General features: G+C 37.0%; 1 protein-coding gene across 2 annotated transcripts; it reads left to right on the forward strand.

Annotated features, from left to right (window-relative positions):
- The first annotated feature begins 108 nt into the window (after positions 1-108).
- On the forward strand, positions 109-15512 carry NOL8 (nucleolar protein 8). Of its 2 annotated transcripts, XM_074836594.1 has the most exons (17): positions 109-218; positions 646-829; positions 978-1040; positions 1903-1981; positions 2286-2433; positions 3361-3429; positions 3716-5653; positions 5941-6057; positions 7270-7389; positions 7723-7807; positions 8598-8739; positions 10292-10375; positions 11211-11488; positions 13337-13463; positions 13903-13967; positions 15022-15104; positions 15433-15512. In XM_074836594.1, the coding sequence occupies exons 2-17, from the start codon at positions 691-693 to the stop codon at positions 15484-15486; spliced, it is 3591 nt and encodes a 1196-aa protein (XP_074692695.1). In that variant the 5' UTR covers positions 109-218; positions 646-690; the 3' UTR covers positions 15487-15512. The 2 variants fall into 2 exon arrangements, with proteins under 2 accessions (XP_074692695.1, XP_074692696.1); XM_074836595.1 differs by lacking the exon at positions 109-218 and having other exon boundaries at positions 651-775; positions 880-1040.
- The last annotated feature ends 382 nt before the right edge of the window (positions 15513-15894 follow it).

Below are 15894 nucleotides of genomic sequence, written 5' to 3' on the forward strand. Positions count from 1 at the left end.
TCCTCATTAGTTACGCCCAAACTCTTCGCGGTCACAAGCCCCAGCCTGTGTGTGACCGCCACAACGGGCCGGTCGGAAACAGTAAACCCGCGACCCGCGAACACACCCAGAGCCCGACAGCCCCAGCAGGCGGAACCATTTTTTCCGAGGGAGAGCTAGGAAGGGATGCGAGGGGGAAGATAAATTGCGTGGCGCTAGGAGGAGCGCACATGGCGGCGGTGAGGGACAGTTGGGGTGTCCCTGTAGGGGTGGCGGTTCCTGGGAGCTGTGGCGGGTGTTTTGGGGCTGGGGTCTCGCTCCTTCGGGGGGCTGGGCTTGGGGCTATGGGTGGCTGGTGCACACCCCACCCCGCTTAGAAAATCCGTAGGAAGGTTTTGTTACACTTAGTGTCATGCACCCAGTTCTGTGCTTCAAGGTTTAAAAAAAAAACCCAACACCTAAACCGTGGCTGTTTATAGCAGCGCAGTGTTTGTTGGCACTGGACAGGAGCAGGGCACGCTACCTAGTGCAAAGCAAAGGAGCACCCTTCTTAAAAGGTTCTTTATGGAGGACTTGGGATGGAATGATTTGTTCCGTCATTGGGTGTTATGATTGCATTAATCCCCACAATATAAGTGTTAATGAACTACTATTATCTTCTTGCAGAAAAACAGAGTGTGCGTTACAGGTGTGACAGCTTGACTTTTCAACATGGAGAAGAAACAAGTTTCAAAACGCTTATATGTTGGAGGGCTTGGCCATACGGTTTCTAAGGCAGAACTGCAAGAAAGATTTGGCAAGTTTGGGCGTGTTTTGGATGCAGAGATTATTACCAGAAAAGATGATCAGGGTAATGGGTTTGCATCATCTTTTAAAAGTGAATTGTTTTTCAATTTGTAGGGTGAAACGGAATTTTTGCTTCAGAGACGCTTTATTTTCAGTTTTAAAGGAAACACTGAAATTATGTAGAAATTAACTGAATGTTTATCATTGATCAGGGAACGCTGTGAAGACTTTTGCTTACATCAGTGTCAGCATTTCTGATGCAGATCTTAGAAAGTGTAAGTACCTTTTTTAATTTTTTAAAGTAATTTCTGGTTTTGAGCCAAGTTGCATTACTGATAATGCATCTAATGTCAAATCAAGATGTGGTCAAGGTAGACCCTGTTTCACTCTGTTGTCGTATTCATTCCATTTTCTTCAAGCTGTAATGTTATGGAAGTTGCTTTGCTGGAGTTTTCAGTAAGTAGATGTAAACAGATTAAAAAATTGTGACTGAAATAGGTGATTTATGAGGGTTTTTTCTAACCCTTTTATGAAAAGGTCTAGGAAATGTGCTTCAAACGCTTTCATCCGTTCCATAAAACATTAGAAGTGACTTGTTACGAGAGGAAACCCAGGAGAAGAGTTACATAAAGCATGCTTCTGTTAAAGGAATTGTATAGATCCCAAAATAGTTGGATTACAAAACTACTGGCAAGGGTTATAAAGCCACCTATATAATGTATAGCAGCAAAATGGCCGGTGAAGATACCTATACCTGCAGAGAGGGATTAGGAAAATGCCCATTCATCTAGGGAATGCTGACGTTAGGAATAGGAAGGGTGAAGTGCAGAAGAAGTTAAGGTACAGAAGAGCCTATCTGACAGTTCAGAGTACATGTATCTGAATTTTGAGGTTTGTATTTGAACTGAACCATACAGACTTGAATGACTCTTTTGAAGTCAGAACCTGAATTTTTGATGTAGACCTTCTTGTTTAAGATTTGGGTATTAGATCTTCATATACAAACTTAAATCAGATGAGTAATGGAATATAAGATCATGCGAAAGAAACTTGAGGCTATGATAGGAGTTATAGTTGGGTCTAATGTGTATTTTTTTAATATGCAAAATAATCTTTTCCCGTCTCCTTATTTTACAGGCATGTCAATTTTAAATAAATCGAAATGGAAAGGGGGGACACTGCAAATTGAGTTGGCCAAAGAAAGCTTTTTGCACAGGTAAAAATCAGTTTTAAAATGTATATTATTGCTAGAGTTACCCTTTTTTGGTTTATCTCATAACGTTACAGCTGTGCGTTCATCTGCTACGCTCTTATTCTTTCTGATTTTTATAGATATTGGTGAACTGCTGATGCATATTAGATACTGCAACGTGTTTTGCATCATTGTTGCCTTAAAGGCAGCGGATTTGTTAATTCCTTCAGTAGTGAATGGTTACTGTTCTGTGGGAGAGGGTCACTGCCAACTATAATTTAGCACACAGGCAGACCTTTTTTCCTATATGATGTACTTTTTGGTACAGGCTCGCCATGGAGAGGGAGGAAGTAAAGCTGCAGAAAGAAAAGCCACATGGAAATGACAAAACTTGTCTGTTAGAATCACTGAAAAAGGCCGGAGTTGTAGACTTTCACATGAAAGCAGTACCAGGTACAGAGGTGCCAGACCATAAGGTATGGTGGGATAGATGTATAGAGAATTAAAACAAACTAATAAACCAGAATTGGGCACAAGCTTATTACATCTAAATTTATGTCAGATCACCTCGCTTTATGTAAAGAAACTTTTATTAAGTGTGACAGTCCAACTGATGAAAAGTAGTCCAAAGAAATATCTATAGACGTGTAGAATGCTCCTGTCATTCTTTGTAGTAACTGGAAGTTATCTTCATCGTACTGTCCTCTCTTGTTGTGTTAAATCAGTAAATGCTTTGTTACGCATTTATGTTGGGAGTATCTTCTTGTCAGCCTTAAAAGCATGTAAAGAGAATGTGTGTCTTTCATACAGCATATATGTTTTTGATGGCTGGGTTGTCAGGAGCTACTCTCTGTGCTCCAGCACATTCAGGATCAGGGTCTACACAAGCTTAAAAAAGTAAGATTTAGAATAAAATCATCGAACGTGCAAATTTAAGCAACAAAAAGTATATTTAAGATGAAGTTCTCAAAATTATTTGCTAAGCACAGAATGTTTTTGGAGGGTGATGGGGGGGATTTTTGATCTTTTTAATGGGAAAAGGGAAAAGAGCAAAGTAATAAGTGATCCTGTCTGTACAGTTGCCACTGTTAATTCATAAACCAGAAGCCTTATATTAAAAACAGTGCTCGTAAATGAAAGAAATTCAATTCTTTTTTGTCATTCTTTATTTGCAGGTTATAGAAATTTGGTTGGTTGGTTTTGGTTTGTTCTTTTTTTTGAGAAGGAAGCTGGCTAAGTTGCACTGTACGAGCATATCTCACTTAAGAGAGTAAACAAAAAAAGAACTAGTCACAGATGGTTGTTTATTAGTGTTTCTGTTGTCCAGGAATATACATCTTGTTTTATTCCAGGGTTACTTCCTTCCTTTTTTGTTAACACTGATTATTTTTCTTTTCTTTTAGAAGTGGATTGTTGGTAAATTCGGCAGAGTCTTGCCTATCCTGCACCTTAGGAATCAGCGAAAAAATAAAATATCCTTTTCCTATTGGTTAGGCATCTTTTGTTATATGGGGAGACGTTTGCTTAAAGGTCTTAATATCTCATACTTGATTTACTGAATCACCTAAGTAAATCTTGCAGTGAGTTTGCACGATTTCAATAGATTATTCAGACTGCAAGTCAGTTGCTTAAAGGCTTATGGTCATCACATTAAAAAGGACTCTTTGTCCTTTCACGCAGAGTTTAACCCGTTCATAAAGGCTGGAAGTCTGGTTGCGGAAAGAATCATGTTGGTTTAATTCCTTAACTCAGACTAACATTGTGAAATATGACCCATCAAAATATTGCCATAACCTTAGAAAGCTGGAGCCAGACTTGACACACGTAGCTCCTGTATCCGAGCTTACTTGGCACTTGGAAGGCAGAGATGACAGCGTAAACAAGAAGCATCAAGGAGAGTTCCCTGCAACTAAGAAGACACCTAAAAAACTGAAGCAACTGGGCAGTGAGGCTCTGAATGGAGCAGCACTTAACTCTTCTGGGTGCCAGTCATGCTCAACAAACACAAGCTCGCCACAGCTCGATCAAAGATCAAAAACCAAACCCAGTGAGAAGTCTGCCTTGCCTCCGTCAAGGAGTCATAATAGTAAAATATCAGGGAGAGGTTTATTATCAGATAAAAGCAATGTTTTTGGAGTTACAGCTCAAAATAATACGAGTGTTTCTGATAGTGACATTGATTCTGAAGAGGAAATCAGAGCATTAGTGAAGAAAGAGAGAGAAATACAGAAAGCTGAAAGTGTTGAGACTGAAAGTGACCACTTAGAAATTGTTGGGGATAATTTTGAATTAAAATACAATGGTCACTGGTCCTTAAGCAATCCAGATGCCATTAAGAGAGCTATCAAAGGACGTTACAGAGAGAAAGACACTATGGAATGCGATAATGGTTATGATTCAGCAGATACAGATGAAATTATTGCTGACAGTAAAACTCTAGATCTAAGTAGCAGGAAGACAGCAATTTTAGAAGATTCTAAACAGAGGAAGGTGGAGAATAAAGAAATATTAACTAACAAAAATTGTGGTTTGGTAAATGACTCCTCACTGAAAACTTGCAATTCAAAAGAATACATTGAAAGAAAAGGGAAAATGAAAAGATTCAAAATTGCTGCCTTGCAGAGTACAGCAGTTAACAGTACAACAACAAGTGATAGTGAGAGCTCTTACTCAGAGCCTGAGAAAGGGGAGTCTGAAATCAGTTCTGATTATGAATCCATGATGCGAAACTGTTACCACTTAGACCTTACATTGGATGACTTAAAGGCATTAGCTACTGATAGCACTGGGACATCAGTAGAAGGATCAGATAGTACACAGAGTTCTAGCCAGTGCAGTGTTGAAGAAAATCCTAAGGGTAATGTGGTAAATAAAACAAAATTTTCTACATTTTGCCCTGCAGTTAAAAGAAAATGTATATGTCCTGAAGATGTACTTGCTTCAATTTTAGCGGGGGAGGAGAATGCTGATGAAGAAAGCTCCAAGAGACAAAATAATTTGGGTTTGAAATATCAGCCCTTCAGAGGAATGGGGTCCCTTTGTGAAAAAGAGTTAACCAAGGACAGCACTGGTCTAAAGAAGAGGTCTGTAGAAAGTTTAGGTCTTGAAGCTCGTATTTCTTATTGTGGGGAGGAGGCATCTGAAAGACAGTCTAAGAACTATCCGTCGTATTCACTTGAAGTCAGCAGTAAAAAGACACAAAATACACATTGTGACCAGCACAAGGAATTGTCAGATGTTGCCTCCTTAGCAGATGAGAGAGATCATCCTGTTTCCAGACCACATTTACAAGGAAAGAACAAAGATGTGAGTTCTTTACAAGACCAAAATTCAGAGCATGGAGATGCTGCTCCTAGTACTGATAAGAGAGAAGATGAGAGCAGTGACATGGATAGTAATGCTGCAGTGTCACAAAAACGTGTTAAACGACAACTGAAAAGCCCAAAACTGCCTTCAAAAAAATTCAAGAGAGATGTAAGCAATAAAAATCCAGAATGTGAAGCTAATAAATGTGAGAATGGGAAGACAAGCCTTCTGGAAGATAAGGAGCTTTGTCTTCATGCTACTGCTTCAAAGGAACCTAGTACAAAAGAGAAACAGTTGCAGGATAACCAGAGGAGGCTGGCAGCTCTAGAAGAGAGACAGAAGGAGAGAGAATTACAGAAGAAACTTATTCAAGGAGCTCTTTCAAATCTGGTAATTACACTCATAACTTCTGTCTGAATAGTATGCAGTAAAAGAAAAAAGGAAATTAATACATGTGGTTTAAGATATTTTAAAATCATATTGTGGAATTTCTGATTACATTGCCAGTTTTATTGTGTGTGTATACAAAATGACGCGTACTTAATTCCTGGAATGTGTCTAGAGTTGCAAGAGGAATAGTAGATTCCTGCTTTCGTGTCATGGAAATGTCTTTCAGATACTTATGTATGACTGTAGCAAGTATTTGATATTGACTTGACAGTTTCACTCTTACACAGGATAGCCAGCCAGCAGGCAAGCATAAACACATCATATTCAATTCAGATGTGGAAAGTGAAGCTGAAGTAGAGGAGATGTTGAAGAAAGATGCGAGTTTGGGAAATATGCATGAAGAAGTAAGTGTTACTGGGAAAAAGTCCAGTGTTCTGTATGGTAATTCAATATCTGTATGACTATGTCTTTTATTCTGAAGACTATTTTTCATAGTGGAGTGACAGAAAAGAAGTAGAAAAAGTTAGAATTAATCGGAATGATTCTTCATTTTTGCTAACATGAAACAGATTTCAGAGAACCATGCATCTGATAAAGCTGGAGAACTTGGATTAATTTGTAAGAAGACCAAGATTTGTATAAAAGATATTCTAACTTTGATTAAAAGAAAAAGAATGTTTAAGTTATAGAGTTTACTCATAATTAGTTTTGAAATTTTGCTGCTTTTAGTCAAAGAAAGGCTTGAGTAGTACAGAATGACTCTTTGCTCTTTCCAACACTGTGGACAAAGAATGTCTTGTTTTTAAAGTGATGTTAGGGTCCAGAGAAGTTGTGTGGGACTTTCTCTTTACACCTTACCTAATTGAGACTTTATTTAGCAGACTCCTCAGGATTTTACTGCCATACTTTCAGCACTATTAAGTACTTTTTTCTGGAACAGATCTTCTCGTATCATCGCAGTTTTTAGTCATACGTCTGCAAAAGCTTTAAACCATTGGTTTTGCTTTTGTGGGGTTTCTTCTTCATAAACGTAGTAAGATTAGGACCATTCTCACTATTTAATTAAAACGTTCTTTTCTCCCTTTTCCTCATGTTTAGCACTTTTTTTAACATATATATTTCTTACCCTGTATTTAGAATCCCTGCCCTGTATTTTTCCTTTTCTTTAAAAGAACCTCTAATTCTATGGAAAATTGTTTTGAAGCAGTGGAGTGCTTACCTTTTGTAATCATCAATACTTATCAACTGACTTAAACTATTTCCTAGAGTCTGTACCATAAATGAGACTTGTTCAGAAAGGGTATAATTAGGCATTGATATTTTTAAATGGATCTCCCTTGACATAATAAGAAATTTGAATTTTTATACTTTACACACTCATATTGTGAGACCCAAGTTACCCTTTATATATTCTGCCCATACTAAACTCATAACTGCAAAACAGAGTTGTACAGTGTGTGTATACAAGATTTGAAGCGCATTGATCAATAATTGAGCTGGTTGTTCTAGAAATCCACTCTTTCAGATAAACTGAAAATCACATGAACAAAGTCGATACTGATTTATTTTCTCAAACTTATGACTGCTTTTCTATATTTTGTTTTTGTTTAACAAAGGATGAATCTGCTCCTAAAACTTCAGTCAGACTGTTTGAAAGCAGTGAGGATGAGCAAGATGATACAGATGATGAGAGATTCAAAATTAAACCCCAGTTTGAAGGCAAAGCTGGTGAAAAAGTGAGTGAACCCGTTACTGTAATTTAGTTTTCTTCACCAGAACATAACATGTAGGTTTGCATACATGCTGAATATGGTTTTGACAAATTTGCAATAGAATTCTCATTAACAGAGGAAACAGTAGCCATGGAAGAAATAATGTGTGTTGGGGAGCGGGAGGAGTTCCTCTGATGTTGTCATCTTTGAATACAAAGAAATTTCTGGAAAAGGCATGAAGAGCTAAAGGTTATTAATATGTTGCCATAATTACAGTAAAAAAAAAAAAAAAAAAGTTACTGAACATCGATGATTTTCTTCTCCAGTGCTTAATAGGATCTATTTCATTTTGTTTAGCTCTTGAAATTGCAATCACGATTTGGCACAGATGAAAGATTTCGCATGGATGCTCGATTCCTTGAAAGCGACAGTGAAGAAGAAGGTAAACCTGCACATATTTCCTGGTTAATGATAATAATAGAGCTGTATCGTGGTGCCTTAATTTTGGATGCTTGAAGCAACCTGTGGACTACTTTTGCTGCTTGGGTGGTTCCTTAAAGAAAATGACCGAACTGTTGTGGCTGTACATAGTATCTATTGGTAGCTGTGTTTTCTTGAATTTATGTGTTGCAAAAGTATTTGTAATAGCTGGATGAGACATACTTGGTTGTTAAATCAACATTTGAAAATGTTTAAACTTTGTTTTGGAGGCATCCTGCAGTCCATGGCTGATTTGGCAGCCTTAGAAAGCAAGATTTTTTTTTTTTTTCTTTTTTCTTAAACAGAAGGCAGAAAAGCTGAAAAAGGCAAAAGATCTAAAATATCTTTCCACCCCCTAACAAAAATAAAGCTGTTAATTAGTTTTCAAGATTCAGAATTTATTTCTGAAACTTAAATTTTTGCCTAGTTCTGCTATTCCCTTTGTTGCTTTAATGGGATCTTCTGTATAGCATCTATCAGTGGCAGAGTAGTTGCACAGTTGTGTGGTCTGAGCAGGGAACAGGTTAAATAACCGATCTGATTTTCACATGAGATAGATGCCCATGACATTTCTAATCAAAGATTTTCCTCAGTACAAGGGAGAAAGCCTCTAAGTAGCTTTAAAATAAAGGAAGTGATGTGTTGATATGTGTAAGCTCTTCTAGTACTATAGTAATATGTTATATCAAATATTACAGGCTTATTCAGGTCACAGTGGGGAAAAAATAATTACTTTTTTTTTCTCTTAACAGAGACAAATATCTTGAAGGCAGGTGAGGAAGAAGAGCTTGCTGCAGAGAAGAAGAAAAATCTGCAAATATTGGGAAGCCTCTTAAATATCAACCTGGAACACTCTAAGCCAACTAAAACAGCCACAAGTGCTAAGAAATTCAAGTATGACTCATCAGTTATCAGAAGAGAATGAATTTTAGGAAAGCCTAATTTTTGACAATGTTTCACAACTAAAATTTCTGCGTAGCTGACTGAGAAAAGTATTTCTTTCTCTGTTGTGTGCATTTGAAGTCAGCCTTTAATGCAGTTTCCCAACTTGAGTGTCCCAATAGATTATACAACTGTTAATTATTATTTTAGGGAAAAGATTATCAGATGTCTGCTTGAGCTTCTTCTAGTAGATTTTGAATGATTGGGTTGTTGGTTATGAAAATTAATATTTTAATGTCATTGCCTACGTAAGATACATTTCTGTTCTATCTGGAGACAAACTTAAGGTGGCTAAACAAAGAACATGTGAGTTGGGCAGTAGGTCAGTAAGTTAGACTCTAACTTCCATAGCAGTTAATAAAGTTACTGTTTTCTCTGGCCTACAGGTGATTAGCATCAAACTACTTTTTCAGTGGAAAATTTTTCTTTTTTTCATTTATCTGTATTTCTGCTTTTGAGAAACGTCTTCATTAAATGAGGAATTTGTTACATGTTGCTGTTGGGAGTGCTGTAGCCTTCGTTAGAGGATGATGAGATAGGTTTGGAAATGCACTGTTGGAAGTGTAGTGACATTTAACTACGCGCTTCAACAGAAATTGGCCTGCGGACTGAACTGGTGTTAGTAGTGTTAAGGGTAATGCAATAGTGTGCAATTAGTAAATTTTTACTAACAGTCACTATTGGGGTTGCATCACTTGACTGCTGAATATGATTGTGACTGCTGCACAGTCATATTTAATTCTCTGACTTGGGTATAAATTTTCATGTATTTTCTAAAGACTAAGCAGAGGGGAAAATAATCTGTGCAACCCCAGATGTCATCTTAGAAAAGTTTTGTGAATGACAGTGTTCTCCAATACCCAGTTAAGGATATAGCTTGTAACTATTTCAAAGCAGTTAATTTATGCCATAAGCATTAATTTAGGGAGAGGACGGGAAATAAGCCGGTACCTTCTTGCATTGCCATAAGGCAGCGTGGGATTTGCTACACTAGTATTGGGGTCAGTCTAAACCTTAGACTGCTTTAGCTGAAAGTCCCCAAAATCTTAAAATTCTGAAAGATGGGCATAATGGTGTTTTGTTTGTTTCTTTTTCTTGGGGTTTTGGGGTTTTTTTTACTTGGACCATTTGAATTTACGCAATGTTTGGTACTAGAAGAAATAGATACAGATAGATATATAGATACAGATAGCTGTATTGATACAGCTCCTCAAAAGATAAACAGGTGCAGGTATAAACTGACTGCATAACACACACACCTTGAGATGTGTGTTTTATATGAAATATTACGATTTCATTAAAGCCACTTCTGTTTATAATTTTTCCTGAGCTGGACACTGGCTAGCAGGTACTTTATAAATGCCAGTAAGGTTTTGGATTGATTTGGAGCTTTTTTGGTAAAGAAGTCAATGTGAATTTGAATCTGACTGTAAAGGTTTAGGGTAGCTTTCAGTTAAGCATTTAGAATGTCTCATGGTTTTTCTTTTCCCTTCTACTTTTGTAGAGATATTAATGCCCTCCGCTACGATCCCACAAGACAGGACCATGCAGTATTTGAAAGGAAACCAAGTGATACAGAAAAAGAGAGGTAATATTACAGCTTGGTAACTATAATTGTGATCTTTCTTCCCATGGAAAGATGACTATAGCAGAAGACTGAGTTTGAAGCTACACAGACTGCTCTGTTTTCTCTTTAGTTCTCTCTGTTATTGCTAAAAGTGAGAATTGTGACCACTAAAAACACCATGTAATGTCATGTTTTCTTTCTAGTCCATGTATTCTCTGCATGCCATTTTCTTTCTTCCTTTCTCACCTTAGAGCTATCCCTTTGCTTCAAGTCATGGACTTCAAGATCTGCAAATCTATGAGAAAAAAATACTAGCTCTTAACATTTCTTTTGCCAGGAAATAAGTCTGTCCTATGTATCTTAATTTATATGCTACCACATACTAAGTGAAAAGTCAGGATGTGGTTAATTATATAAAGTAGACTTGTTCCTGCCTTTAGAGTCAAACCTCAGATGTTTCCCCACTGCTTACCCTCAAAGGGTGGGTGAATTGCAGAAGGTGAAAACAAATGTGTCAAAAGTCTAAACCAAAAGGATACTCATGCTGCCCTATAAACCTATTTCTGGCAATAGGAAATACCTATTGTCAGAACCTGGAATTGCTAAGAAAGAAGGAAAAAAAAACCCACACAAAAAAACAAACCACCAAACCAAAAAACCCCACCCAAACCTTACAAGTGAACTACTCATTAGTCACAGAATCATTCAGGTTGGAAAAGACTGTTGGGATCATTGAGTCCAACCATTAATGTGGTTAGATAAGTTCAGGAAAACATTAATAGCAAAGTTGCCTCTTAGGGAACCTTTCCTTTAAACATATGTGTTGTACTACTATGCTTCAACAATCTCATTTCAGTAAAGCTAAAAGGAAGAAGAAGAGGGAAGAGAGTGAGAAAGTGCCTGAAGTGTCTAAAGAAGTGTACTATGATATTGCTGTTGATTTAAAAGAGTTGTTTGGATCTTCAAAGAGCAAGTCAGAAAAAAAGGAAGAAATACCCTGGGACAAAGACGATGCGGACGATTCTACCCCACGTGACAATTTGGGACCTAATGTTGGGAGTGATGTAGCTCAGGAGTCTAGTGGTTTCAGGTTTTCTTTCTTTGGAGACATGGAGGAGTCGGGCATAAAAGAAGGTAACAGCAGAACATTTATAATATTACAATTTCTAGTGAGTAGCTTATGTCAGGCACTGTGGAGTAATATAGTGTCTAGAAATTCAGAATCCAGGGGATTTTTAGAGACAAAAGTCAGTAATTATGCAAAATCATTATGATCTTCTCTTATACTTGCCGAGATAGTTGTAGTTTAATCACAGTTAATTCATGCTTGCATCCCAGGAATTTTGAAAGGGCTGTTTTGAGAAGGAACTATTATTTAATTGTTTTTTGAACAGTAATAGAAAAGCTTGTCATCCACTAAATTTCTCAAATAAATAGGGAACAAGATGATACACAAGTCAAATCAGGTTTCATATAAGCCAAGAAGATTTTAAATAAAATGTGTGTTGAGGTAGTATTATGAGCAAAAGAAAATCTTAAGAGTTGACCCCAAGATCCAAGAACACTTTGTTAGTTTTATTATTGTGCCTTTAGAAAATTGAAACTGAATGACAGATGATTATTGGGGTCTCCTAACCTAAGATAAGTATTAGGAAATCAAGATAAAAAAATTTGAAATCCAGATCACTTAGTAAGTAGGAATGTAGGAAATAAACTGTGTGAAGTTAACTGAAATACCAAAAAAACCCCGACAAACACGCCACCATCCATTCCTGCTGACTTCAGCAAGTATTCAGTGTCTTCTGTATTCAGTAATACAGGTTTCAGAGATCTCTAGAACAAAGTGAAAAATGTCTGAGCGGAGATGTAGTTCAGAGTTCACAGAGTTCTTAGCACTAAGAACCACATTTGAGCACTGTGTCTTACTTGCTGTTACAAATAATTATTGGTTTATATTGTGTAAGAATCCTGTTTGGTGGCAACAGGGTCACTGTGCTAGTTGCTGTATTGACACAAACAAAAAGATAAGTCTTCCATTGCACATACGTCAGTTGCATAGGTGATTTTTGTGATTACTTTTGTTGGTTTTGATTAACCCAAGATCATGTGTGTCATGTGGAAAGCACGAAGGGAGAACATGTGGATTGTCTCTTTTTTTGAGCACAAACTATGGGTGTTTTGTGGACAGTTTTAACACGCAAATGCTCACTTGTTCCAAAGTGGAATTTTCTGATCTTTCTATTGAATGAAATACTGTTTGTGTTTCATAGTGTAGTTACTGCTGGGTTTGGAAACTGTTTTATATTGCCAGAGAGAGGCAGTACAGGAGCTGTCTTCTCTAGTCTGGTCATCCAGACAAATACTGTGCTTACGCACTAACAGAAAAGGGTACCGTAGGTTTGTAACCTCAGTCCTTCTGGTGAGGTGAAGTAGTGAGGGGCTCAGGTACATTTTTAAGTTACCATGTGTAAATGGGGCTTCTGGCAGCTGCCTCTGTGTGCTGTAGGCAGAAATACCTACATGAAAATAACAGAGCTTAAACACACAGAAAGAATAAGCGAAGGCATTATGAATTCCTTTGGAAAGGAATTTATTAAGGTAGTTCACAGTGAAAGAAAGCTTTTATTTCAATTTCTGCAAGCTAAAAATATGAATAGGCACAATTAATCCCAACTCGATAATGATTGTTAGGTTGGAGTGACTGGATAGAACGCTGGACCCTAACAACAAGCTTCGGAAGGACTCCTGTACTTTGTCCCTATGCTGTGATGGTACTAGTTGTGAATTTTGAGGGTGAATTTGTGACATAGGAGAAAAACTAAACTCATACCTGCCCAGAGGGTAGTAGAAAACCTGGGAGGGGAGGTTTTTGTCCTTCTGAAATCTGTCTTTTGCAATTTAAGTATTTCACTCTGAAGTAGAAATTTTCACTGGCAAGTAGGGGAATAATCTTGATAATTTTTTTTTGTGTTGTTATTGCAGAGCCCTACATACTTGAAACAATAAAGCCTGTAAAAGTCACATGGCAGGAAGATCCACGTTTCCAAGACAGCAGTTCTGAGGGTGATGATGAACCAGACACATCAGAAAGTGAAAGGCGCGAAGAAATGCAAGTTATATTTCTATATGTTGTCTACTTGGTTATAGTAGTTTGGTACTATGAGAATATTAATAGCAGTACTCGGGTCATGGGCAACTAACATCTTAATTCCACATCTCTCAACAATGGAGGTCTTCTCAGGAAACCAACCATTCCTTGCTGCACAGAACGTAATAGTCAAAAATCCCAGTACCATACTTGATTTGAATATAAAAGCTGAGTTTCTAGTTCAGTGCATGAGAACTTAACTGGGTAGTGGCTTTGGCCAGAAGTCAGATATATATTAAGTTCTCTTAAGAATCGTTTTCTTATAGAAGGCTATATTTGGTTGCTATGGAGTAATGTTCTTCAATATGTACTATTTCTCTGAAGCATTACAGCTTTAACCTGGGTTAATGGAATTTGACAGTAACTTTTATGACACTAAAATTCGTTTGTGTTTGTCTAGGTTTTTCTCACAGACAGAAAGTGCTAGATTTTTTTTCTTCTCCAAAGATGATGAACGACTAAGAGGTATGACAGAACTTATTCAGCCCTTTTTTTAACTATTACTGAAATTCAATGAGAAAAAAAAAATACTGCCTAGTTATTAATGTCCTGTACTTAAAACACAGATGAGAGGTTTAAGAAAAAAAGTAAAATTTTAAATTTTCATCATTACTTGTGGTACAAATTATGGTAGTAAATTTCACAAGAAAGTCCTGGTTAAAATAAATGCTGAACAGCTATCTTGCTTTCCTGTTTTCAGATGATTGCCTAATATGTGGGTGGTCTTTTAGGGCTTACAAAAAACCAAAATCACTTGACAAGTTATCTAGATGTTCTGGATCCTTTCAGGCATGCATATATATATATATGTATTATCTTTAATGTTTTTTTTCTGTGTTTCTGGTGTTATTGTCAAGAATATTGAATATTCTTATGAGCCACATACGTCCACATGGTTCTTAATCCAAAATAAGTTGTTTCTTTTTTCTTGTGAGTATAACTAATTTCATTAGTTAAAAACCAACAAACAAAATGATGACAACAAAGAAAAAAAACACCCAAAAAACCCCAACCCACAGGCCACCAAAACAATTGCTTTTGATATTTTATACAATAAATTATCAGGACAGGCTTAAATAATGTTTGTTCCCTGAGACATGTTAGGTAACTATCATTAAATATATGTGTAAAAGTTACTGTGTAAATACACTTACTGTACTGTAATCTTCCAGCCTGTCTGTTTTACAGTGCCTGTTAAAATTGAGCTCTGATTCCTTAGCAGGCATAAATTTTTTGGGAGATGTGGGATAACGGTGCTGAGCTTTTAATGAAACAGATGCTGTTTCACTGCAATTTAGGCAACAGCATATTAAGGAAGACAGCTGCTGCCTTCCGTTTTTCTTAGTACACAAGGCTGTAATACATAACATTGCTGTTTGACCCAACCATGTTTTGGGAGCAAGAGAGAAATATGAAGAATAGGCCCTCTGACTTCATTGCTGTGTTGCCCTTGAGATTTAAAAACAGCAGCATATTCAGAAGTGTTTAACCATATTAATTTGTTCTTTGTTCTGTGCAGAGGGCCCTAAGTTATTTTGTAGATCAGTAGACCTCAGTGAAGAAAAAGATGGTTGGGAAGACAGACGTAGATTATTGCTTGAGGTGAGTTTTTTAACATCTGTTACTTGGTAACTGCAGTTGAAAGCTCAGCATGAGGACAGAACATGGCTGCTTATTTGCTTAATCTGCATTAAAAAAAATAATTCAGGACACGTAGAACGGCTTAAAACTTTGTAATTACCAGGAAACTAAAAATTTTTCATGTACAAGTGCGTATAAAATCATGTTGTGATGTCCAGCCAGGTGCACTACTGAATCTGTGTATTGTACAGGACCAGTTACTTTACTGCATGTAAAAAAAAGTGTTTGAGACAAACAGGTGAATTTAGAAACTTCTCATAATATTATGTTAAAACTTAAATATTTTCAGGAATGCCGGAAGAAGCATAAGGATGCAAGAAGGAAAGTGAAAGCAAAACAATAAATCTTTCTTATCTTACTGGTCAGAAATGTTTCATGTTTTTTCTTTGGAGAAGTTGCAGAAAAACATTACTTTCTAAATTTGAGTCTTTCAAAGATCCAATAGGAAATAATATTGGAAAAGACTGTTAAACTTTGTTTCTAAATAGGTACGTGTTTATTGTGCCAATTCAATGTTTGTACAACGGTTTGGGCTTTTTGTCTATACGGATTCAAGGTGACTTGCTGCTTTGCAAGATTTTTGAGAATTTGATCATGTAACAAAACACACCACAGGGTTGTTTTCCTGTGTTCTCAGGGGCCAGTGCTCAACAGGGTAGAGAAAGAGCGGGTAGCTCAGCATCTGTAAGACTGTATAACCTGTATTCTGCCAAACAGAGTAGGGATCCTGTTTGAGATACCTTTACAGATA

This window comes from Strix aluco, chromosome 11 (genome assembly GCF_031877795.1).
Source record: "Strix aluco isolate bStrAlu1 chromosome 11, bStrAlu1.hap1, whole genome shotgun sequence".
In the NCBI taxonomy this organism is placed as follows: Eukaryota; Metazoa; Chordata; class Aves; order Strigiformes; family Strigidae; genus Strix; species Strix aluco.